The 24,622-nt window shown below is 43.6% G+C and overlaps 1 protein-coding gene across 3 annotated transcripts; it reads right to left on the bottom strand.

The window, feature by feature from the left end:
• Window positions 1-1,689: 1,689 nt before the first annotated feature.
• On the bottom strand, window positions 1,690-24,606 carry BCL7B (BCL tumor suppressor 7B). 3 transcript variants are annotated; one of them, XM_023753470.1, is made up of 6 exons: window positions 24,463-24,606; window positions 21,417-21,492; window positions 9,460-9,556; window positions 7,157-7,327; window positions 6,272-6,351; window positions 1,690-2,073 (listed from the first exon to the last, which is right to left on the bottom strand). In XM_023753470.1, exons 1-6 carry the CDS (start codon window positions 24,552-24,554, stop codon window positions 1,768-1,770), a joined length of 822 nt encoding a protein of 273 aa, XP_023609238.1. In that variant the 5' UTR covers window positions 24,555-24,606; the 3' UTR covers window positions 1,690-1,767. The 3 variants fall into 3 exon arrangements, with proteins under 3 accessions (XP_023609238.1, XP_023609239.1, XP_023609240.1); XM_023753471.1 differs by having other exon boundaries at window positions 1,836-2,083; XM_023753472.1 differs by lacking the exon at window positions 1,690-2,073 and adding an exon at window positions 4,961-6,013.
• Between the last annotated feature and the right edge of the window lie 16 nt (window positions 24,607-24,622).

Raw genomic sequence — 24,622 nt, 5'->3', positions numbered from 1 at the left:
TTTTTTTTTTAATTTTTTTTATTGCTTAAAGCATTACAAAGGGTATTACATATGTGTCCTTTTTTTCCCCCCGCCCTTGACAATACCCCGGCTTCCCCTACCCCCCAGTGTCTTATGTCCATTGGTTATGCTCATATGCATGCATACAAGTCCTTCAGTTGATCTCTTACCCCCCTCCCTCCTGCCCCCCAACCCTCCCCGGCCTTCCCGCTGCAGTTTGAAAATCTGTGTGAGGCAGCTCTGCCTCTGTATCTATTATTGTTCAAAAGTTTATAATAGTCTCTATTATCCATGAAGCCACTTGGTTCTTTTCAAAATGTGCCTCATCATTTTTTATCTTAGTCATTATACTTTCAATAACTTTCATTTAAAAACATTAAAACTCAAGAGGCCTGGTGCACAAAATTTGTGCACGGGTGCGGTCCCTAGGTAGGCCTGGCCAGCGATTGAAGCATGAGCGTCTGGTGTGGAAAGGCAGGTCCCAGCTGACCTCTGGGCCCTGGGCAGCACCTGGGCCCCCGGGTCCCCACATGGCCCCTCCACCTGAGTCACAGTGCCTGAGTCCCCATGCAGAGATGTGAGCACAGCCGGACACCACGGGCCGGGGTGCAGCGTGGGCCTCTGGGCTGCCCAGCGGTGCTGCCCGGAAGCCGGGTGGGCAGCGCACTCTCTCCTGGCCAGCCTCGCAGACCTGCTCCTGCATGAACCCACGGGGAGCCCGACAGGCCCCTGCAGTCCTGGCAGCTGCGGCCCGGCTCACCTGGAAGCCCAGCCTGCTGCCAGTGCCTCGTCGCTGATGCCCGCCATGTTCCACGCCGTCCCCTGGTGGTCAGCACACGTCATAGCAAGCAGTCGAACTCCAGGTCAAGGTGACAGTTTGCATATTAGGCTTTTATTATATAGGATATCTTCCATTGATTTCAGAGAGGAAGAGAGAGCTACATCAATGATGAGAGAATCATGGATCAGCTGCCTCCTGCACACCCCACACTGAGGATCGAGACCACAACCCAGGCAGTCAAACCTTGACCTCCTGAATCACAGGTCGACATTCAACCACTGAGCCATGCCCACTGGGCTCTTGTTCTCATTTTAAAGGAGAGAGAATTAACACTCCAGAGGCCAACTTGCCCAAAACAGCCAAGTTACGCAGTGGCAGAGTTGGGGGGAGGGAGGAGGACCGGTTCTAAACACACACTCATGAGGCCTCTGTGTTAAGCGGTTCAGCCAGGGAGGCGGATGGACAGACACTGTCTCTGGCTCTTCAAGCGGCATTTCCTCAAGGCCCTCAGATTCCCTGCATGACCCCCCACCTTCCCTACCTGCCATCAGAGCTGAGGAGGGCAGAGGCTGGGAAGGGCCATCCATGGTTCACCTGGGAGGGGACATGGGAGGAGGAGGGAGGGGAGAGCTGGGAGCACCACAGACCCCAGGTGGGAGTTAGAGGCAGCGATCTGGATGCTGACCGCCCTGTCCCAGCGTCTCAGGAGCGTTTCTTTCTCTGGAAGCACCGCAAGCATTGCTTTAGACCAGTGATGGCGAACCTTTTGAGCTCGGTGGGTCAGCATTTTGAAAAACCCTAACTTAACTCTGGTGCCGTGTCACATATAGAAATTTTTTGATATTTGAAACCATAGTAAAACAAAGATTTCTATTTTTGATATTTATTTTATATATTTAAATGCCATTTAACAAAGAAAAATCAACCAAAAAAATGAGTTCGTGTGTCACCTCTGACACGCGTGTCATAGGTTCGCCATCACTGCTTCAGGCCATGGGACTTGGAGCTGGTCTCCGCTGTTCTGTTCTGTGGTGCGGGATCCTCTCTGTCCTGGAAACTGCAGTCAGGGATTGGAGTTGGACCACCTGGGAAAGCCCTTTGCATTGGACCCTGAGCCCTTTTGTGTCACGGGTGACCCAGGTTCTGGGCACAGCTGATCTGTGTGTCCACAAGGGGGCTTCATTTTCCTGGTTTTCAACGTTTGCTTTCCATAATACTGTACATTCTGTTTTGTTGGTTTTTGTACCAAAAATAAAACGATTTGCTGGTTTCCGATAAGTACGTGTCATCAACTGAAGAGAGATGGGGGAGGGAGGGACATGGAGGGATTAGGGCAGGGAGATGGGAATGACCTGCCGCCTGGACTTCACGGTGGGAGGCTGGTTGTGAACATTCCACGTCCCTCGTGTGGAGCTCAAACTAAGGTCTGGGTTTGAAACCAGGTCTGTTAGACCCTCAAAATGGACGGGATCTGACCCGGCCCCCACCCCCCACCCCCCCACCAGCAGCTGCCGGAGACCCTGCCTTCCCAGGGGCCAGGGTGAGCATGGGGCCTCCTCACCCGCCCCCCCCCCCCGCCCCCCAAAACAAACACAAAAATACACCCAGGTTCTTGAGCTCTGGATTCCCTCCAGCACACCCAAAAGCTGGTGCCTCGGTAGCCACAGGTTCCACTGGCTCCGCATCGCCTCGGGGTTGGGTGCTGTCACCTCCTGTTGTCTCCCTGCTTCCTCTTCCCCCTCAGTCTGCTCCTGACACAAGCCAGAGGGTCTGTCCCCACTGCATCAGCCCAGCGGTCCTCACCTACAGCCCTGGCACCTCCCCCTGCACTCAGGGGATGCCAGGTTCTCACCAGCCCTCGATCTCTACAGGATGTGCCCCTCGACCCCCTTCCACTCGGCCTCTTGCTCGTCCTGCTGCCCCTCCATGGGCTGTCCCCTCTGCCCAATGCCCTTCTCCAGGTGTCTGCCGGGCTCTCCTCCATCCATTCAGTTTCCCTCAGTGAGCCTCCCTTTGCCCTTCCCTCGCGGAGCCCCTATGTGGCTTCATTCCCATGTTTTCATGGTGCCCCTGCCCTCTAACGGCTGCACCTCACGTCTGTCCAAGGATGTTTCCTCCCCGCACCCCCATCCTCTCCTCCTGGCGGCACACACGCTCCCTCCACAGGACAGGGCGGCTGGCTCCCTGCTGCTCTGTGAGCACCCCGGCATCACCTGGGACACGGTGGGTGCTCAGTCAGTGATACAGGTTGAGTTAAGATGCTCAGGCAGAGGCACTAGGTGTAAAGGCCATTGGAAGTGTGGACAAAAGGGGCCACATGCTAACCTGACAAGCTCAGGGAAGGGCCTGCATGGCAGTCTTGGTCTGAAATTAAACTTTAACTAAAAGCAGTTATGGTGGGTAATTAACGTCCTAGGCTGGTATTTTCACTGACAAGATCAACCTTTACCTTTAACTGAGCCTATCTGTCTTTTTGCATCTATAACAACATACCCCTGAAATGTCTGGGTAACTTGTAACTTCCCTTATTCTGGACCCCTTGGGGCACAGCCTAAGGTGCCTGGGCGCCAGGACAAATACCACAAATTCCTTCATTATTATCATGTTAATTGTTCCTGACCCACTTAAGTATATGTCTATCATTTTACTTTTTTAAAAAAATATATTTTATAGATTTTTTTACAGAGGAAGGGAGAGGGATAGAGAGTTAGAAACATTGATCCACTGCCTCCTGCACACCCCCTACTGGGGATGTGCTCGCAACCAAGGTACATGCCTTTGACTGGATTCGAACCTGGGACCCTTCAGTCCACAGGCGGATGCTCTATCCACTGAGCCAAACCAGTCAGGGCTCATTTTACTTTTTATCCAATCCCAGGGGTTCCTCCCCCCTTTGCTTTCTCCCACCTCTCTAGTCTATCACCAGTCGATTTCATGTAACCCGCTTACGCCCCTTCCTTTGATTGCAGTGTATATAGATGCGACATGCCATTCTCCAGAGCATTATCTCAACTCATTAAGGTTCTGCTTCCTAGCATTTGTCGACAGTTTGGCTTAAATAAACTCATAAAATTCTTTACAGGATTCAGTGTTTTTTTTTTACGTTAACATTACACAGACTCACTGGGGCCGAGGGCCAGTGAGCTCTTGGCCAAGCGCGCTCGGGGCAGGGCCATGGGAGCCAGGTGTTCATTTTCTAGCAAGAAGGTGGGACAAAGAGAATGAAAAAGGAGCAGTGTGTGTTTTCCCTCGACTACTTAAAAGTTGATGATCTCATTCCATTCTTAAAGCTATGAACAGAAACCCTTAGATCCCATGGCCTGTGGGGACTGGCCTCCTATCCCGGTCAGCCGAGCAGTCATAGCAACTGGTTGACCGGTCATTCTGGTCGTTCTACTGTTCGGTCGCTGGGCTTTTATTATATAGGATACTTATTTTATGTTCCACATACAATTCCAGTATCTGTGACATGCATTTGACAACTTGATAGTACATGTTATGTAAAATTTTAAGAAAAAGCAAATTAGGGATGATAAAACAGGGCAGCAGAATTTGGTTCTCTCATCCCATAAACTTGGAGCTCCTGAGAAAAGTGAATCACTTTAGGGAATACTGAAACAAAGTTCTTTAACATGTAGAATGTAGAACTCTTTCAACCATGACTCTAGTTTTCCTTTGGAATCAAGAAGGAACTCATGGACAGAAAATAGATTAGTGATTGTCAGGGCCTCCAGGAAGGGGCAAGTGGGGAGCAACTGCTTAATAGGTATGGGGGTTTGTTTGAGGTAATGAAAAGTTTGGAGGTAGAGAGCAGTGATGGTTGCATAATATTGCGTATGTACTTAGTACCACTGAACTGTATACTTCAAAATGGTCAAAATGATATATGTTATGTTATGTGTATTTTGCCATAATAAATGAAATAACGAACTCATGAATGCCTCCTAAGCAGCTGTGGAAAACAATTGGTTGCATTCAGTGTACACAGGAACAATCATAGAATTCCAACTACACAACAACTTCAAAGGGAGTCTACAAATCATTGGCATCACAGCCATTCTCTGGGAGTAAGACAATGGGCAGAGCCTAGTCCACAGTGACTTCACAAGCACTCAGCCACCCATACTCCCAGCCCCATCCCCACAACCTTCAAGAATGAAGCACTCAGATACCAACAAGACATATTTCAAATAGTTTAATTTTAAAAATATTCTATTCAGTGCTAAAATATGTCTTCACTCACTGTTGCCCATTTCCATTTCTTAAACTTTTATGAAACAAAAAATAAAATCACGAAGTTCAATTAAACATGCAGATTTTAAAGAAAGGGAATCTTTCTAGAAAGTCTGAGCTGAAGGAGTACTCTGGAGGATGGGTACTGTGGTCAGACTTCAAATTCTTTCTGGGGTTTTGTGGCATGAATGCTGGGGACTGGCAGGAGGCAGAGAATGCTGGAATGAAATGTACGGTAAGAACAGAAAGCTGCATGTGTGTGTGTGTGGGGGGAGATAGTTTTCTTTTGGTGGTGGTGGGGGGAATTGTCAGCAGCTAGAGAGCCCATGAGAGGCAGGATGACCTCAGAAATGGGCAGAGGTGCCAGGGCAGCAAGAAATCTATATGGACTTTTTTGCCCTCATGTGGAGAAAAGCCCCTTCCCTCCAAAGTCTCTACCTAGGCATCCTCCAATAATGGCCCACAGGGCACCTAGCCCTAAGGGAAAGTCCAGACATCTACAGTCGCCATCAAATTCAAGTAACTCTTGGCACCCTCTTCTCTAAAGGGTGCCTTCCACATCTCTTTCTTCTTATAGAAGCGCCAGCAGCTCAGTCCAGATGTTCTGGAGCAGAGACTGCTACCTGGAGGTGACAGATAAACCTTGGGATGGCTGATACTCCAGCCTACTTGGGATACAAAGAGGACATGAGCATTCCTCTTCTCAGGAACAAGCAGACATAGGTGCCAGGGAGGGAAGATGATGCGATAACCCCAAGTCCTATGTCAGCCTTCCACAATAGAAGGCTCCTATGGGCAGGCTCTGGACCCCAGTGCTTGCCCTTAGCCCAGCAACACAGCACAGTCAGAACCAGAATGCAATAAATAGAGGCAGGGGGCCAGGAGGTGAAGGGTGCCAGGATGGTGCTAGCTTTCTGAGGCTGTCTGCGGCACTGCGGGTTGGTCCACACAGACGCGTTTCAGGGGTGGGGCACCTGAGTCTTCCTCTTCCGTGGCCATCTAGGAGCAGCCAGAACATGGAATTATAGGGCCATCCCTCTGAACCAGAACCTCCCCACCCCTAATTACAACCCAGAAGCCAATCTTCTCGTAGATAACCAAACATTTTCCCCTACCTTATAACCTGGAGACACTGGTTTTCCTTGCTGCTTCCCCACTCTACTATACTATAGCACATTCAACACAATATATGCAATTCACAGCAATGAAGTCCTTCCTTATTTCTTAGAAACTGGGAAACCCAAAGTGCCTCCTTACCTGTGTCTCCAGTGGAACTGGTTCTTCCTTCGTGAGGGTGGGAGGTTCATCAGCCACTTCTGAGGCAGGCAGGGAGGGCTCTGTAAAAGCAACAAGGTCAGCAGAACTGCAAGGCCTCCTGACACAGGAGACTCCTGTAGAATCTGCCTTAAAGCTGGGGAAGCTTTCCTAAGGCTATCTAGAGGTGCCTTGTTGAAGAGGAACACTGGCTGAAGAATCAACATACAGTTCTGGCTGGTTTGGCTCAGCCTACGGACTGAAGGGTCCCGGGTTCAATTCCAGTCAAGGGCACATGCCTGGGTTGTGGGCTCAATCCTTAGTGGGGGGCATGCAGGAGGCAGCCGATCAATGATTCTCTCTCATCATTGATGTTTCTTATCTCTCTCTCCCTTCCTCTCTGAAATCAATAAAAACATATTTTTTTAAAAGAATCAACATACATAGAAACAATATATAAGAAGAAATTCACAGGAGATAATGCAAAGAGAATAAACTCTGAAGTGAGAAGAACTATAATTAGAGATACCCACGCTACCAGTTACTAACTATGTGATCTTTGATAAGCAATTAAAACTTTCTAAGACTCCACTTCTTCATCTGTAAAATGGAGATAATAGCGTCTATTTCAAGGATTTGGGAGAGAATTATACCAGGCGTTAAATATTGAAAGTGCCTCACACAGATCCTGGCGCTCACTTACTTTGTTTGTTTTCTTCCTTCATTCTGTAAGGGGAAAATACAACCATTCTCCAAAGTAGCCCAAACTGTTAACAAATAGCTTGAGACTGCCAGACTCTGTGGCATTTTCTCTATCCACTTACTCCAAAGAAGAGAAACATCAACAGCAAGAGGCAAGGCCCCTCCAAGATGCTCGTCCTGACTTACCCTCAAGGATCTCCTGGCCCAGAGTAGGGGGCTGGGAGTCATCTGTGCGGAAGTCAGAGGTGTGTGCTGGGCTCAGGGACTCGCTCTGCTGGGGGCTGGGGCTTGAGTTGGTGCTGCTGTCCACCTTGAGTTGATAGACATCAGACACAGAACTCTGGTTGCTGTTTTCATCTGAAAACCAAACATGACAAAGGTAACAGCTGAGGGTGGTAATTATTCCTCAAGAGTAACTCTGGTGTCTTCTTAGGCAGCCACAGACACACCAGGTACAATGATCACTGACGCAGATGCACTCTGAACCAAAGGCAGAGGTTCATGGGGCTTCTATGCACTGCAAATTATCAACAGAGTCTAAGTTGATTAATTTAAGCATTTCCTATTTCACGACATATTCTAAGCACCAGGTGCAGCTAGAATTTTCAAATATATGCAACATGTATATTTCAGGAAGATCAGGATACAGTTAATTATTATCCACCACTTATAGTTTAGACCCTGTATTTTCTTATTGTCCAGTGGAAGAGATGGACAGTATGCCTCTCAACCTTTCTCACAACACAAGATATGTAGAAAATGATAAAATCTGTCTGGCATTCTCGGCTGTCTGAAGGAGGAGGATGGTTGTGTCTGGAAGTATTCAGCTCAGATCCTTCAGTGGTCTAGGTTCCACCCGAGGCCTCAAGGACCAAAGGAGTCCCACCTGGGAAGCTGTCTGCAGGCTTGAAATCACCACCTAAGTTAGAAATAGTTAAAAACACAGGAGTTGTGTTCATTCATTCCTCTCCTGGTGGCTTAGTTCAGGCCTAGCCTCCAGCAAAAGCCACCTAACTGCCCTTCCTTCAGTACCATGTACTCCCACTGTACTTCACACCTCTGCCAGCATGATATTTCTAAACCCTTCAATGGTTGCCTGCTGCCAAAACAATAAAATTCAAATCCCAGTGCTTCTCTGGACAGGGAGAAGATGGCCCTATCATAACGTACAAAGTCCTTTCTCATCTCCAGTCTCACTCCCTGTTGTTAGTCCACACCAAGCTGGACCCTAAGCAAAGAGCTACTTCATGCACAGGTGTCTTTCTTGTTCTTTCTAGCCTTTCTGGAAAGCCCCTATACAGGCCAACATCGAGCTCAAGCATAATGTCCTCCACATTTCCCAAGCTCTGTTGAGTAAAAATGACCACCTTCTCTTTTATGCTCCTGTAGTATCCTGTGCACACCTGAGTTTACTATTTTACACACCAGTTTCCTTCCATTATACTCTGTGCAGATAGGCTCTGTGGCTTATTGGTCCTTGAATTTCTTGTGCATATACCTGGCATACAGTAGGAGATCATTAAATGTTCACTGAATGAAAAGGATGAAATGGTGATCAGACTGAGAAAGGGAAGCCTCATATATGTCTCCTAGAGTTCTACAGTTATTGAATACCCCACACATAACTAGAAAACCTTTTCCTTGTATTCCTTCATATATCACACTGACCCTGGGGCGGGGACAGAGGGTTGGGGGAAAGGTGGGCAGGGGATACCTGCATGCTCCCAGACTAGTTTTGAAGAGAAAATCGTAAGCCCTTTCTAGTCTTTACTTCTACGAAGACCACGATCTTCTATGCTAAAATGGAAGTTGCATTTTATTATAAAAAGAGAATAAAGCTCTAAAAAAAAAAATAAAAGAAAGAAAAAAAGTAAGAATAAAGCTTTGTCACTTTTGAACTTAGGAGAACACTTTTTTTCTCCAAACATCATTTCCTTAACTAGGGATGATGGTAACTGCCTGGTTTATATCACAGGCTGATGTCAGCATAAAAATGAGAAACTGAAGTGAAAGTGCTTCACAAACAGTAACTGCCACGTAGGTGTAAGAGGTCACATCATGAATGCGGTCCTGACACAGGCAGGACATTTACTGAAGATTGATTTAAGAAGCAGAACTTGTGCCAACAGGGGATAGGTAGATGCCCTAGCTTCGGGTGGCCTAAAGTATACTGTCTAAAGAAAAGAGCTTCTGATCCAGAAAACCAGGAATTAATGTGGTTTGTCACTTACTAGTTATGTTACTTTATATATGTAACTTCACCTCTCTGAGCTTGTTTCCTTAAATGGAAAATAAGGATACTATCATCTATCTTGCAGGGTTACTGTGAAGTATAAAAGGGAAGATTTATGTATAGTGCCTTGTATAGTGCCTAGCAAGATACCAGCAAAACAGTAGGCACTGAAATTATACATAGAACTATTCTTATTATTAATGGGTTCATCTAAATTTTCATTTTCCTGCAAGGAAGACATATGGATGCAACTCACCCTGGAATTCAAGAAGGAGAGAGGAATTGGCTGAGGCATCAGAGGGAAAGCCATTAGGTTCCCGGGCTGCTGAACCATTCGATTTTGACTTTTCTTTCTAGAAAAGGAAAAAAAGAGGGATATGACAGAGCCAACCAGGAGACTTGCAGAGATAGAGAAGGGTGCTTTTTGAGACACCACAGAGGTCTGGATTAGGACTGAACAGGAATAAATGACAGTGGTTTTGAGAATCCAGGGCCCAAGGCATAATGGAATCCTGAACAAGGTGTTCGCAAGTCTCAGTGTCTATAGCTGTAAAATGGACCCTTCCAGCGCTAATATCATGAATCAAAAGTAAAAGATAGACACATATACTTCCACTAGATTTCCCTGTGGTACTCTTCTGCTTTCTGCCCTGATCAGAATGTTCGATCCAACCCTTCCTCATGAGGATGGGTGAGAAGCACAAAATATTAATTTTGAAAAAGATTCCTATTTTAGTAGCACAGCAGGAAAAAAAAAGTAAGTGAAAGAAGAATGGACCTCTGACTGGAAAAAGGAAGGAGTCATTTATATGTAATGTAAGAAGTTATGGGACAAAGGGGCCCCTGCTAGCTCTATTCCTGACCAAAAAAAACCTATACATTCAAAATGTTCACCCTACTTCAATCTTTACCTATAACATCATTCCCTTCAAGCAGGATGTAGGCTACACATGTTAGGGAACCACAGTGGGAAGATGAACTAGCCTGCAACAAACAAGCCCACAGGAAAGGAAATTTGCAAATGACAGCATCCCAACAGCCCAAAGTTTAAATCTGGTAATTTCAAATTCACTAATTCATACTGTTCATCATGTCTCTTTATTGTACATGCATTGTACTACTAATACAATTTTTTGTTCATAACTCTCAATCCTATCTCTGCAATAAATCAACTGTACAATTTATGCATGTCCTTCCCTTCATTTTTTCTTATACAGACATAATTTTAGTGTAATTACACTTGACCATTTTACTACATAAGCTACATAAACATGTTTTTAATAGCTGCATAATATTACATATACCATAATTCACTTAATAACTTCTCAACTATTAGACATTTAGCTTTAACTTATTTAGGATTGTGTTTATTTATTGTTACTAGAAATAAAACCACAATGCTAAACTTTCATTTTTCCCTGGATTATTTTATTGAGATAAAATTCACACAAAAATATTCCTTCTGGATCAGAAAATATAATCATATTACTTTCCTTGAAATACACTGTACCCCACTACTCTCTGAAAGGGTACTAGTTTCACAGCACTCATGCCAACATTTGGCTTTATCATTATTTTTTTCTGATCTCTATTTTATCTTCATTTTAATGATTCTGTGTTCATGTAAAATACATACTTCACTATAGGGAATTCTGGAAGTACAGAAAAAAACGAAAACCAGAGACAACCTACACATATATTTGTGTGAAAATGGGTCATATAACTTACTTCCCCTTCCTCATTCACTGCATTAAACATTTCTCTATGCAACTGAGTAATCTTCTACATCTTTTTTTTATTCTTATTTATTCATTTTTATATGTTTTTATTGATTTCAGAGAAGGAGAGAGAGATAGAAACATCAATGATGAGAGGGAATCATTGATCAGCTGCCTCCTGCACACCCTACACTGGGGCATATGCCCTGACCGGGAATTGAACTGTAACTGCCTGGTTCATAGGTCAAGGCTCAACCACTGAGCCACGCCGGCCCGGCTACATCTTTTTTATAATGGTTACAAAGATTTACAAAATACAGGTGCACAATAACTTATTTAATGAATTCTGTACAATAAGTTCTCTTTTTTTATATATATATATGTTTTCATGGATTTTTAGAGAGGAAGGGGAAGGGAGAGATAAAAACATTGATAAGAGAGAAACATTGACTAGGAATCGAACCAGTGACCTCTTGGTTCATGGGTTCATGCTCAACCACTCAACCACACTGGCCAGGCTACATTAAGATCTTTATTTTGCTTGCAATTTGAAACACTATAAACAATGCAGTAATGCTGAACGTTTGGCTTTATCATTAGGTATATTTAAGCATATTTTATACACATATGATTATCTCCTGAGGATAAACTCCTAGAGATAAAACTTGCATATTTAAGGAATAAATATTTAAAACTTTTTACCCCTTCTGTTTTACTGAGTCAGTTATACATGACAAATAAAACTGTAAGATATTTAAAGTGTACATAATGGTGACTTGATATACATATAGGGTGTCCCCCCCCCCAAAAAATATATATATATACACACACTTTGAATAATTATAAAGGCAGTGTTTAGTAAAGTAAATTTTATGTTCAAAACTGAGCTATCAGCTGTTAAAGTGTGTACACATTTTGGGGGGACACACTGTATACATTTGTGAAAGGATTCCAACAGTCTAATTAATTAACACATCCATCACTGAAAGCTCTTATGATCAACTTGACCTGTAAAGTTTGTGCCAATTAACTCTCCCATCAGCAGTGAGTGTCCCCCTCCCTGTATCCTTCATAATTTTTTCTTTACCAATTTGATCATCATTTTCCATTTTTCCTAATCTAACAGGTCTATGCTAGTACCTTAGAAGATGGCACACCACCATGAATCACTAGAGGGCAGATAAACTGTTGGACTTCTGGGCCCAGCTCAGAAAGCAACACAAACACGGCAAGAAGCCCTCAAGAGAGACAAAGGGAGCTGAGTCCCAGAGAGAATTTGAATAGGAAAGGACCAGGGACTTAAATGGGAAAAATGAGTTGGGGGTGGTGGGGGAGGGGTTGATTCTAGCAGTAATGGCCTCACAGGTGCCAGGGATGTATGAAGAATAAAGAGTGGCTCCATAGCCCTCCTAACATTCACCTTGGGCTTGGCAATGACAAGGGAGGATGGTTGCTCCTATATTAAGGCAGCACATGGAAGAATGGTACTAGGGAGTTCCCTGGGAGGCAGGGGAAGATGGCAGAGGGAACTCCATCCCTTAAATTCATTTAGAGGAGGGAAACCAGAGTTTAGGCTTATATACTCCCTCAGTTACATATTGTTTTAGCCAAGGCAGGGTAGAGTCCCAAGGGAATAAAAGGTAAGTGTACAGAAAACACTAACCAGATATTGGAGGATAACAAGCACCATGAAAGACAATAAACAGAACAAGCTATACCAGAATGGCAATGGCACAGAAGAATTTAAATAAAACACATAGTGAGTCTGCTCACATAGATAAGGATGATACTGGAAAGTTGTTTTGAAGAAGAATCAATACAGGAAATTGGTATAATTGTTCAAAATAAAAAGTAAATGAGTTTAGTAGCAGAAATAGATATAGTTTAAGAAAGGATTAATGAGCAAAAACTGGGTTGAGAAATTAAAATAGGGAAGTGAGGAAAGAATAGCGAGATGAAATAAATGAGAGAAAAGTTCAGAAATAAAGAAGCTAGATGTGAACATTACAGGATATTCTTATAGAAGTCCTAGAAGATCAGAGAGAGAAGAAATTCTAAAAGTTCCCAGAAATACAAGAGGATAACTACAAAGAATCAAGAATCAGACTGACATCAGATTTCTCACCAGAAACACAACTGAGTAATAATTTTAAAATGCTGAAAGAAAATAATTTGGAACCTAGAATTTCATATAGAGGTCAACTAAACATGAAAGTAAAACAAAGATATTTTCAGGAATAAAAACATGTTTTCTTTTTATTCCTAAAAATATCAATTAAACATGAAATGATCAACAAAACATAAAAATAAAATAAAGATATTTTTAGGAATAAAAAGATATTTTCAGAAAGTTCTACAAAAGCCCTCTGTGAAAAAATTTTGAAGGATGGATTCCAGCAAGAGAAATGAATCTAGGAGAAAATAATAATAAATAGGTGGCAAAAACCCTGGCTGGTTTGGCTCCATGGATAGAGCATTGGCCTGCAGACTGGAGGGTCCCGGGTTCGATTCCATTCAAGGGCACATGCTCGGGTTGCAGGCTCAATGCCCGAGGGCGGGGTGGGGGGGCGTGCAAGAGGCAGCCAATCAATGATTCTCTCTCATCACTGATGTTTCTATCTCGCTCTCTCTTCCTCTCTGAAATCAATAAAAATAAAAATAGGTGGCAAAGGGTTAGTAAATAATTAGTAATGTTAACTTTGGCTAGTTAAGCAATGACTAAAATAAGAAATATCTGCAAAAACTGAAATATATGGCCAGACCGGTTTGGCTCAGTGGATAGAGCGTCGGCCTGCGGACTGAAGGGTCCTGGGTTCGATTCCGGTCAAGGGCATGTACCTTGGTTGCGGGCACATCCCAAGTAGGAGGTGTGCAGGAGGCAGCTGGTCGATGTTTCTCTCTCATCGATGTTTCTAACTCTCTATCCCTCTCCCTTCCTCTCTGTAAAAAATCAATAAAATATATTAAAAAAAAAACAAAAACTGAAATATATGAACTGAATAGCCTATATAATAAAAGCTTAATATGCAAATCAACCGAACAGCTGAACAACCGGTCGCTATGACGTGCACTGACCACCTGGGGGCAGATGCTCAACGCAGGAGCTGCTCCTGCATTGAGTGTCTGCCCCCTCCCCCCTGAGAGGGAGGCGACAGGTGGTGGCGGTGATCGGGGGGGCGGGGCCGGCCAGCGGGCAGCGCCAGACCGCCAGCCAAGGTGGGTGCCAGCGGGGGCACCCCGATCACCCTGCCCGCCAGTCGCCCCACAGATCGGCTCTGATCGCTGGCCAGACCTAGGGACCCTACCCTATATGGGAACAGTCTCTTAGATTTAAAAATTAAAACCTGGCAAGGCTACTCTAACACTGAAAAAACAGGATGACGCAGCGATGACATGCATGGACTCTGGCTTGCACATTTTGTCGTCAGCCCTGATTCTGACACTTATAACTGTGTGACAAAGCCAATTACTTAACTTCTCTCTCTTTCAGTTTTGCTACCCATAAGATGGGGGAAATGGTTCTACTGCCTCAGAAGGATCATGTTATGTACTATTTTTTATAATCAGGGCAAAAAAATGTAGCTGCCTATACAACAGCAAGATGCCTTTCACCTGTATGAAAAGTATGGTCATTGGTACATGCAGCATCCCGGATTGTGAAAGGGATGTCCAATGTGGGGATCAGGCCTAAACCAGTAGTAGGACATCCCCTGAGGGCTCAGGCTGGGCTGAGGGAGACCCCCCACCCCATGCAAGAATTTCATGCACCGGGCCTCTAGTATAATCTAAAATTCCAGTCAAAACTAAGGACAAGGGCCCAGCCGGTATGCCTCAGTAGTTGAGCATCAGCCCATGAATCACGAGGTCACAGCTGATTCCTGGTCAGGGCACATGCCCAGCTTTCAGGCTCCATCTAATCCCCTGGTAGGGGGCGTGCAGGAAGCAGCTGATTGATGTTTCTCTCTCTCTCTCTCCCTCTCCCTTTCTCTGTCTAAAATCAATAAAAATATATTTAGAAAAAAAGAATTAAAAAATATTTCCTTAGAAAAGATATTTACATATTAAAAACAACTACTAAGGACAAGGTAAGGATAGAAGTGGGGGAGGGGCAGAGACCATAGGTGGGGAAAATGTTGTCGGTATTACCAGGTTCAGAGGGAAAATACAGATTTTGATACACTTTACAGGGAAACATAATGAGTCTTAAGTTAGAGGTAGCCAATAGAAAAATAGAAAAAAGAACTTAAAATCACCAGAAGAAAATTTAGTCACCAGAAGGTAAAGAGAGGGGGAAAAAGCAAGTGTATTATGGCAGAAATCCTCGTCCATATTAATAGAACTTTTTTGTTGTTGTTAATCCCACCTGAGGATATTTTTTTCCATTGCTTTTTTTTTTTAGAGAAAAGTGTGAGGGAGGAAGGAAGGGCGAGAGGGGGAGAGGGAGAGACAGAGAAAGATGGACATAGACTAGTTGCCTCTTGCACACACCCTGACTGGGGCTGAGAACCAAACATGCAACTCAGGTACGTGCCCTTGACCATACCTGGGGGTGGGAGGTGAGGATGGATGACGACCATGCTCCAACCACTGAGCAATGCCAGCCAGGGCATATTAACCCTTTGCACTCCGCTGTCCCCTCTCAGGGGACATCGGAATTCTAGCATATCACTCGGATGTCCCCTCTCAGGGGACATTGCAGTTTATTAGTGATTACGGGGAATTGAGTTATTTCAATGCAACTTTTTGAGACATGCATGTTTCCCTGAAGTTTTATCTTGAAATGGCACAAGAAATTAAATCAAAATATCGTAAAATTACTAAGATATATACAAGAAATGTCAGCGGGTTTTGTGTCGGATTAAACAATAAACTATATATTCCCGATGTGGGACAAAGAAAACGGGACTGCATTGTGTGTTCTAACAGGAAAATACCTGGTGGCAGGCGTCAAACCACTTATTACTGTCAAACATGCACTAATCAGCCTGCAATGCATATTGGGGAGTGTTACAAAACTTATCATACTGTACAAAATTATAAACAATAAAATATTGGTTTTTTTGCAAATATACATTCCTCGATGTCACCCAATTCATATAAGTCCAATATCATTATAATACGTTACTTGGTTCCAAAATTATACTAAATAATACGAGGGTCTGTAAATGCACGTTTCCGCCGCAAAGTAGCATCGAGTAGCTGGTAGCCAATGTCCAGAATGGTTCGGAGTGCAAAGGGTTAATAGAATTTTTAGGTGGTCATATTTTCTCAGTCTTCCCAGGCACTAGATGTACCACAAGCTATTATGAACACTTATAGTATATCCTGAGGCAACTTCTAGGAAACTACTTAAACTCCTGAAAATACCATTTGCCATCTTTCTACTCCTCCTGCTGCCTGGTATCTGAATGTGCTGAGTGAATGGCTAAAGCTTAACCTTGGAATACAAGGTCAAAAATGGAGCAGAGAAATGGGGAACTGTTTAATGGGTATGAAGTTTTAGTTTTACAAGATGAAAAGTTCTGGAGATTGGTTGTAAAACAAGGTAAATATATGTAACACTACTGTACTGAACTAAACACAAAAAATGATAAGATGGTAAATTTTATGGTGTGTGTATTTTACCACAATTAATTAAAAAGAGTAAAATGAATAGTGTCACTACTCTCTAAAATTATTATTATTATTAATCCTCACCAAAGAATATGTTTCCCTTGCTTTTCTTAGAGAGAGAAGAAGGGAGAGACAGAGAGAGGCAGAGAGAGAGAGAAAGGCAGAGAGGGGGGGGGAGAGAGAGAGAGAGAGAGAGAGAGAGAGAGAGAGAGAGAGAGAAATATCGATCATACACGCCCAGGTTGGAGATCAAACCTGAAACCTAGGTATGTGTTCTGACTGGGAATCAAACCCACAACCTTTTGGTGCACTGAACCAACACTCCAACCAACTAAGCCACCCAGCCAGGACTCTAAAATAATTTTTTTAAAATATATTTTTATTGATTTCAGAGAGGAAGGGAGAGGGAGAGAGAGATAGAAACATCAATGATGAGAGAGAATCATCGATTGGCTGCCTCCTGCACGCCCCCCTACTGGGGACCAAGTGCACAACCCGGGCATATGCCCTTGACCGGAATCGAAACTGGGACCGTTCAGTTTGTAGGCTGATGCTCCATCCACTGAGCCAAACCAGCTACGGCTAAAATGATTTTTTTTAAAATATATTTTTATTGATTTCAGAGAGGAAGGAAGAGGGAGAGAGAGAAAAACATTCACAATGAGAGAGAATCATTGATCGGCTGCATCCTGCAAGTCCCCCACTGGGGGATCAAGCCCACAACCCGGGCATGTGCCCTTGACCGGAATCGAACCGGGGACCTTTCAGTTCGTAGGCCGACGTTCTATCCACTGAGCCAAACCAGTTAGGTCTAAAATGATTTTTTAAAGAAACAAAAAGATTAGAAGAAGCTAGGTCCTTAGGGACTCTTGGATCAGAACCACATTAGTTCTGATGTTTCTCTTTGAAAAGAGATTTCTTAAGACATTCAAGAAAAATCTTAATTGTGTTGTCTATGTTAAAATTAAAAAGTTTTTTTTTACTCAGGCAGCATAAACACAGTGCAAAGACAAGCCATGGAATGGGAAATGGTATGGGTAGTATATAATTTAAAGAATTTGTGACCAGAACACAGACAATTACAAGTCATAAGAAAAAGACCAGAGGCAAATACACTTAAATATGCACTTCCTAAAAGAGGAAACCCAAAAGGCTAATAAACATAGGAAAGGTCAATGTCATTTGACCATAAACAAAGGTCAAAGCTCAATGTCATTAGTAATGACACAATTTGTCATCAAATTAAAACCAAGATGAGATAACTTTACATATAAATCTAACAATACTGTGTTTCTTTTGTGTGTTTTTTAAATATATTTTATTGATTTTTTACAGAGAGGAAGGGAGAGGGATAGAGTTAGAAACATCGATGAGAGAGAAATATTGATCAGCTGCCTCCTACACACCCCCTACTGGGGATGTGCCCGCAACCAAGGTACATGCCCTTGACCGGAATTGAACCCGGGATCTTTTAGTCTGCAGGCCGATGCTCTATCCACTGAGCCAAACCGGTTAGGGCTAACAATACTAATTGTTGATAAGGATTTAAAACAAGAACTCTCCTATTTCTGGTGGGAATATACAGGGGTGGGCAAAAGTAAATTTATAGTTGTGAGTTTATCCTTGTATTATTATCTATTTCTTAATTATTGTATTACATGTCTTTTTATTATTTTGTATCCTTACTTATGATTTATCTTTTTTTCCTTTATTTTATTTCCCCCCCATCACCGTTTATACACTCTTCCCTTTCCACCCACCTCCCTTCCTCCGATTTAAATTCTAGGTAATGATGGCTGGTAATTTAATCAATGACCAGTGAAAGTGGACACTTAAACCTACTTTTGCCCACCCTTGTAAATTGGTACAATCACTCACTTTGGGAAATGGTTTAGCATTAGCTAGTTTAAGTAAAAAACACAGCCACCCAAGACCCACAATTCCACTCCTAGGAAAACTAATCTACATGTTGACTCACATTCTGAATTAGGAGCATTGTTCCTAGTATCCCAAACTGGGAACACCCCAACATCCATTTACAGGAGATTCAGAAAGATAAATTATGGTATAGTTCTATAATGAAATTCCATGTAGCAACTAAAAAGAACAAATAGCTCCAAAGACAACATGGATGAATTTTATAAACATAATGCTAAGCAAAAAGAACAAGATACACAAAAATAGACATTTCATGATACTGTTTATATAAAGTTAAAAATGTTTGCAAATGACTAGAGAAGTGGTAAGAAAAACAAAAGTAGGAGCAACATTTCCTCTAGAGGGGAGGGACGGGTTGCTGGAAAGAGTCACACAGAGGCCTCTGGCAGAGTTGTCAATGCTCTATTTTCTTTCTTTTTTTGGTTGGTTAATCCTCACCCAAGCATATTTTTTCATTGATTTTTAGAGAGTAGAAGAAAGGGAAGGGGGAAGAGAAACATCGATGTGAGAGAGACACATAGATTGGTTGCCTCCCACAAGCAGGATCGAACCTGCAACCCTCAGGTGCATGGACCAACGTTCTAACCACTAAGCTACACCAGCTACAGCCAATACTCTATTTTCTGACCTGGGTTTTTTGTTGTTGTTGTTTTTAAATATATTTTAATTGATTTCAGAGAGGAAAGGAGAGGGAGAGAGAGAGATATTGGGGATCAAGCCCGCAACCCAGACATATGCCCTTCACTGGAATCAAACCCACGACCCTCAGTCCACAGGATGATGCTCGACCCACTGAGCCAATAGAAATAGAGGTAGCCAAAAGAGGTAACCAATAGAAAGTAGAGGTAGCCAATAGAGGTAGCCAATAGAAAGCAGAGGTAGCCAATAGAAGGCTAGGGCTGACCTGGGTTGTTTTGACAAGAGTATCAGCTTTATACAGACAGTCCTCGGGTTACGTCAAACTCGACGTATGTCGTTTCGTGGTTATGTTGCCATCTCCCATTTATTTATAAAAAAAAAAGTTCTGTCATTTCTACATATGTACATATGTGCTTTATGTTTTTTATTATCTATTTACCACAAGTAAAGGTCAAGAATTGTTATCTTTCTTTTAAATTTTTTTTACTGTTTCACTTCATTACTGGTGTGTATGTGCTTCATGTGAGTGACGTAGGTGCTTATGTTCCGACTTACGGCGAAAATCACATTATGTCGTGCCATAGGAACGGATGTCTGACATAACCAGAGGACCTACTGTATTTATTCATTACTAGAGACCTGGTGCACGAATTCGTGCATGGGTGGGGTCCGGCCAGGGGGAGGGGCCGCAGGAGGTTGGCCAGCCAGCTCCGCCCTCGATCGGGTTGGTTGGCCAGCCACAGTGCATGTCATAGCAACCAGTCGTTCTGGTCGCTTGGCTTTTATCTATATATATAAAAGCCCAGCGACCAACCGGTGGAATGACCGGTTGACCAGTCTCTATGACATGCACTGACCACCAGGGGGCAGATGCTCAATGCAAGAGCTGCCCCCTGGTGGTCAGTGCACTCCCACAGAGGGAGTGCCACTCAGCTGACCGGGATGAGCGGTGCTCCCACAGCAGACTGATCCCCGCAGTACACACGCCCCCCCACAGTGCAAGAATCCGTGCACCGAGCCTCTAGTACAGTGATGGTGAACCTGACACGCATGTCAGAGGTGACACGCGAACTCATTTTTTTGGTTGATTTTTCTTTGTTAAATGGCATTTAAATATATAAAATAAATATCAAAAATATAAGTCTTTGTTTTACTAAGGTTGCAAAGATCAAAAAATTTCTATATGTGACACGGCACCAGAGTTAAGTTAGGGTTTTTCAAAATGCTGACACGCCGAGCTCAAAAGGTTCGCCATCACTGCTCTAGTATATATAGAATACTGTGCATTTATGTTTCACTTACTTTTTTTTTAAAATATATTTTATTGATTTTTTACAGAAAGGAAGGGAGAGGGATAGAGAGTTAGAAACATCGATGAGAGAGAAACATCGATCAGCTGCCTCCTGCACACTCCCTACTGGGGATGTGCCCACAACCAAGGTACATGCCCTTGACCGGAATCAAACCTGGGACCCTTGAGTCCTCAGGCTGATGCTCTATACACTGAGCCAAACCGGTTAGGGCTGTTTCACTTACTTTTATATCTGTTTTATATTTGAGATTTTTCAAAAACAATTAGGGGAAAAGAGTTGGAGACAATCTGGGTATTTTATTACCCAGGAAATGTGTACATGAATGTGAACACTATATAAAAGTGCAAGGGTCAAAGGTAGTAACTGTATTTACAATTATAGAAACATGGAGAGTTCTCAAAAACAAGGCTGAACAAAGGAGAACGGAGGTTTATAGCACAATGCTACATTTAGATGTAAACATTTAAAAACACCAACATGAAACAATGCTATGTATTTTTCAAGAATACACAGGTGTCCAAATAAACCCATGGAAGAGGAATTAGAAAGGCATATATACATATAAAACATATAAAATACACTGCAGTGAATAGCTAACTGGATAAAAACAGGAGTCAGCAAACTTTTTCTTAAAGGGCCAGATAATAAATATTTTAGACTTTGCAGACCATTAGGTCTTATGGCAACTATTCAACTCTACCATTATAACTCAAAAGCAGAAGGAAACCAATGGGCATAGCTGAATTCCAATAAGGCTACACTGACACTCACAGCAGGATGGGCTATAGTTCACCAAGCCCTGGAAAAGGGGAATGGGTTAAGGAAAGGGAATACAGGGAAAATATAAAGGGAGGCTCTGTGTGGGCCAATGACAGAGGATGTCTTTACATATTTCCAACTCAATTCTGGGGAAATAAACTCCTTTATCATTAAGAGGTAATCAAAGAAAGAAAACAGTACCTTTTTTTGTTGGGATTTTCTTCCACACTTACCTCCTTGTTGTCGGTCACAGGAACCCACTTAAATATCCTAAGGGATGTGTCACCCACAGTAACCCATTTTTTCTCCCTAAAAGAAAAATACTTCTTAGGACTGATAAAACAATAAAATAGATTTTCTGTTCATAACTTGGGCTTTCCTACTTCTCAGCAAATCATTCCTTCAATCTTCAATGCTTTCTAACTTCCTTTCCGTCAAAGTACCTTAACTTTCAGTGCAAAATCATCCCTTTCAGAAAAACTTCTGTCAAATTCCTTTGGCTCTGAACTCTCTACTTGTCATTTTTCCTAATGTACAGAATACCAAAGCCTTTTTTCCCCTAACATACTAACCAATATAGAGTACCAGCACATTTCCAAACTCAGGTATCTATCTAGCATCTTTTTCTTTTCAAAAAATAATTCAATTTCACAGATACTTATAAAGCCCTCCAGGATATAAAGGATGTATAAGATATAGTTCCCACCTGGGGAGCTCATAGGAGTGAAAAAGATAAGGAAAAGATTGAAGGTGGGAAGGATGAGAAGGCTGAAAGACAGAGTAAGACTAGGATATCCCATGGATGGGAGAACTTCTATGACTCCTGTGGAACTCTGGGTTGAAACACAAACTCCATTTAAAAATAATCACAGGCCAGGATGCTTCCAGCTAACAGAATAAAGCCTTACACTGGTTTCTGGAAGAGGTGAAGGCCAAGCCATGGAAGAACTGCTTTAAGGTTTTATTTTCCAGAGGAAGTAACTTTTGAGATAAGCCTTAAACAAATGAGAAGCTTAATCTTTTCCTAGGCACATACCTAGGGAAAGGCAAGTGACATTCTTGAATATGGCAGAAAATTGTGGACAAGCAGGGGGGTGGGGGATAGGAGGTGTGTGTGTGCTGAAATTACTTCTGAAAGTTTCAAGTCCACATCTGATAACATTAAAAAAGCAAAAACTGTTGTTACTTTTGCTATTGAGGATGTTATTCAGCAAATAACATCACAGGAACATAAAGAAGAGACTGTGATATAACAGAAAGAATGAATTAAAGACTTAGAATATTGGAAGTTAATTCCTGGACAAGACACTCCATTTCCTCATTTATTTAACAAATATTTAATATACAAGACCTTGTGCTAGGCCCTAGGCACACAAGGAACAATATGCATAGTCCCTACCCTCACAGAGCCTGCACTCCAGTTAGAAACAGACATCAAACAACTCATTTCATTGTCAGTCACTTAATCATTAGGTTACCATATCAAATTGCCACTTTTGTAGGTTAAAAATCAAATATAGGAAATGTCTTATGGTTTAATCCAATACAATTGTGGAAAGTTTTATGAAGGGGATCTGATCTAGATTGGGGGTCCTGAAAGGTGTCCTTGAGGAACCAACTTTTGAGCTGAGCTAGGAGTTAACTAGGCAAGGGGGATGTAAGTCTGAGGAAGGATGCCGGGCAGCTGGAATAGTAGTGTGGCTCTAATTGAGAGATGGCCAGCACCCTGGGAAAGAGGGCAGTTCGAGCCAGGCAGGTGAGGCAGGCAGGACCAGGTTTGGTCTCACAAGCAAGAAGAGGTCACTGAAGCATTATTTTCTTAGCAGGGGAGTACTCTGATGAGATCTGCACTTGAGAAAAATATTGTCACACTGAGTGAAATGTGAGCAATGGACCAAGGACTGAGCAGAGCTGAAACAGGGAGATCACAGGGAGGCTGGGGGAGAGAGGATGTCAGCTGGCTTAGGCTACTAGTGGGGGCAGAGAATACCGGAAGAGAAAGAAAGGTGTGCCAACTCTTAGATTTCACACAAAAATACCCAGAATTACATTTGGAGGGGAAAAATCATGATTATAATGGGTCCCAACTATACACGAAGACTTTGGATATAGAGGAATAAGGAACTTGATCTTGTGGGGAAATGAGCAAACACCAGGTAAGAAGCCCCTAAAAGGGGTGGAGAGTGAAAGACAGGAGGGCTTTGGTAAGGCTTCCTGGAGGGAGTTAACACCTAACAGGGCTTTAAAGTTATTAATAATCATCAACTAGAGAAAAGCACTCAAGAAGGTGGCATAAGTCAGAGAAAGATAAGTATCACATGATACTCATGTGGAATCTAATGAACCAAGTAAACTGATGGGGGAAAAAAACTATGTCCCAGAGATACAGAAGCATGAACAGACTGTTGAACCTCAAAGGGAAGGCAGCGGAGGGTGAGTGGAAAGAGATCAACCAATGAACTTATATGCATAACCCGTGGACACAGACAATGGGGTGGTGAGGGCCTGGGACGGGGGCGGGGGAAGGGACGGGAGCGGCCTGGAAGAGGTTAAGGGGGGAAAGGAGGACCTATGTAATACTTTCAAAATATTTTTTTAAAAAGTTGGCTGTGCAACTTTAATGTGGTAATACGGCGTTCCTGATACAAAATAGGCAGTCAACTAGCGTCTGCAAAGAACATTACATGAGCCGTTTCTAAACGAGAAGCAGGTCTCGACTCCTCTACCCTCAGCTCCCAGGGCACTAAGAGAAAATGCCTACACAGTTCAGAGTGCGTCTGGTATTAGGGGGGAGAGTTCTGATTTCCACACCAAGTTTGCTCCTGTGCCAGGTAGGTACCAAGTACCTCTCACCAAACTAGAGTGCTCAGTCTGGCGGACGGGATACTCAGATTGTTGGTGAACATATGGGACAGTTCACAAAGCAAAAGCCTACAGAGGCGGGCATACGCGGAGTCAAAACCGCACCAGGATTGGTGAGAGCAGCAACATCTTCCAGACCAAAGCGACCGGAAGCCGGCATCTCCTCTGGCGACACACCGCCTACTGACAGGTGGGTGTGGCCACGAGCCGGTCGAGCCGCTAATTGGTCAGGGCTGGCGCGCCCTCTGAACTCACGCCGACGCGAGCGGCACTCTCCTCCCGCCTTCTCCGGCTCCCCCCTTCCCCCCACTCAAGCGCCAGTCGGTGGACTCACACCCCGCCTGCCGGTCTGGTGCTCCTCTGGGCCTGGACCGGCGAACCCCGCCAGCACCCTCGGCCCCGGCCTCGGCCCCTCACCATTTCCGCACTTTCTCGATGGCAGCCATCACCTTCTTGATGTCGTCCTTGGCCCGGCTGCGGGTCTCGGCCCTGACTGACCTGCCCGACATGGCGGCGGCGGGAGCGCGGGAGCGGCGAGAGCCGGGGCCCCTGCTCCCAAGACGGGGGGGAAACCGGG

This window comes from Myotis lucifugus, unplaced genomic scaffold, assembly GCF_000147115.1.
Source record: "Myotis lucifugus unplaced genomic scaffold, Myoluc2.0 scaffold_45, whole genome shotgun sequence".
Classification (NCBI taxonomy): Eukaryota; Metazoa; Chordata; class Mammalia; order Chiroptera; family Vespertilionidae; genus Myotis; species Myotis lucifugus.
Note: the sequence above shows the minus strand (reverse complement) of the source record. Positions and strands in the feature narration are given on the sequence as shown.

Excerpts from the sequence above, each read along its gene's own strand:
- BCL7B (XM_023753470.1), bottom strand. The coding sequence starts at position 24,554 with ATGTCGGGCAGGTCAGTCAGGGCCGAGACCCGCAGCCGGGCCAAGGAC. Across the intron at positions 21,493-24,462 it reads ATCGAGAAAGTGCGGAAATG|GGAGAAAAAATGGGTTACTG; the intron begins GTGAGGGGCCGA and ends TTTTTCTTTTAG. Across the intron at positions 2,074-6,271 it reads CAGTTCCACTGGAGACACAG|TTGATGACACGTACTTATCG; the intron begins GTAAGGAGGCAC and ends ATCTCTCTTCAG.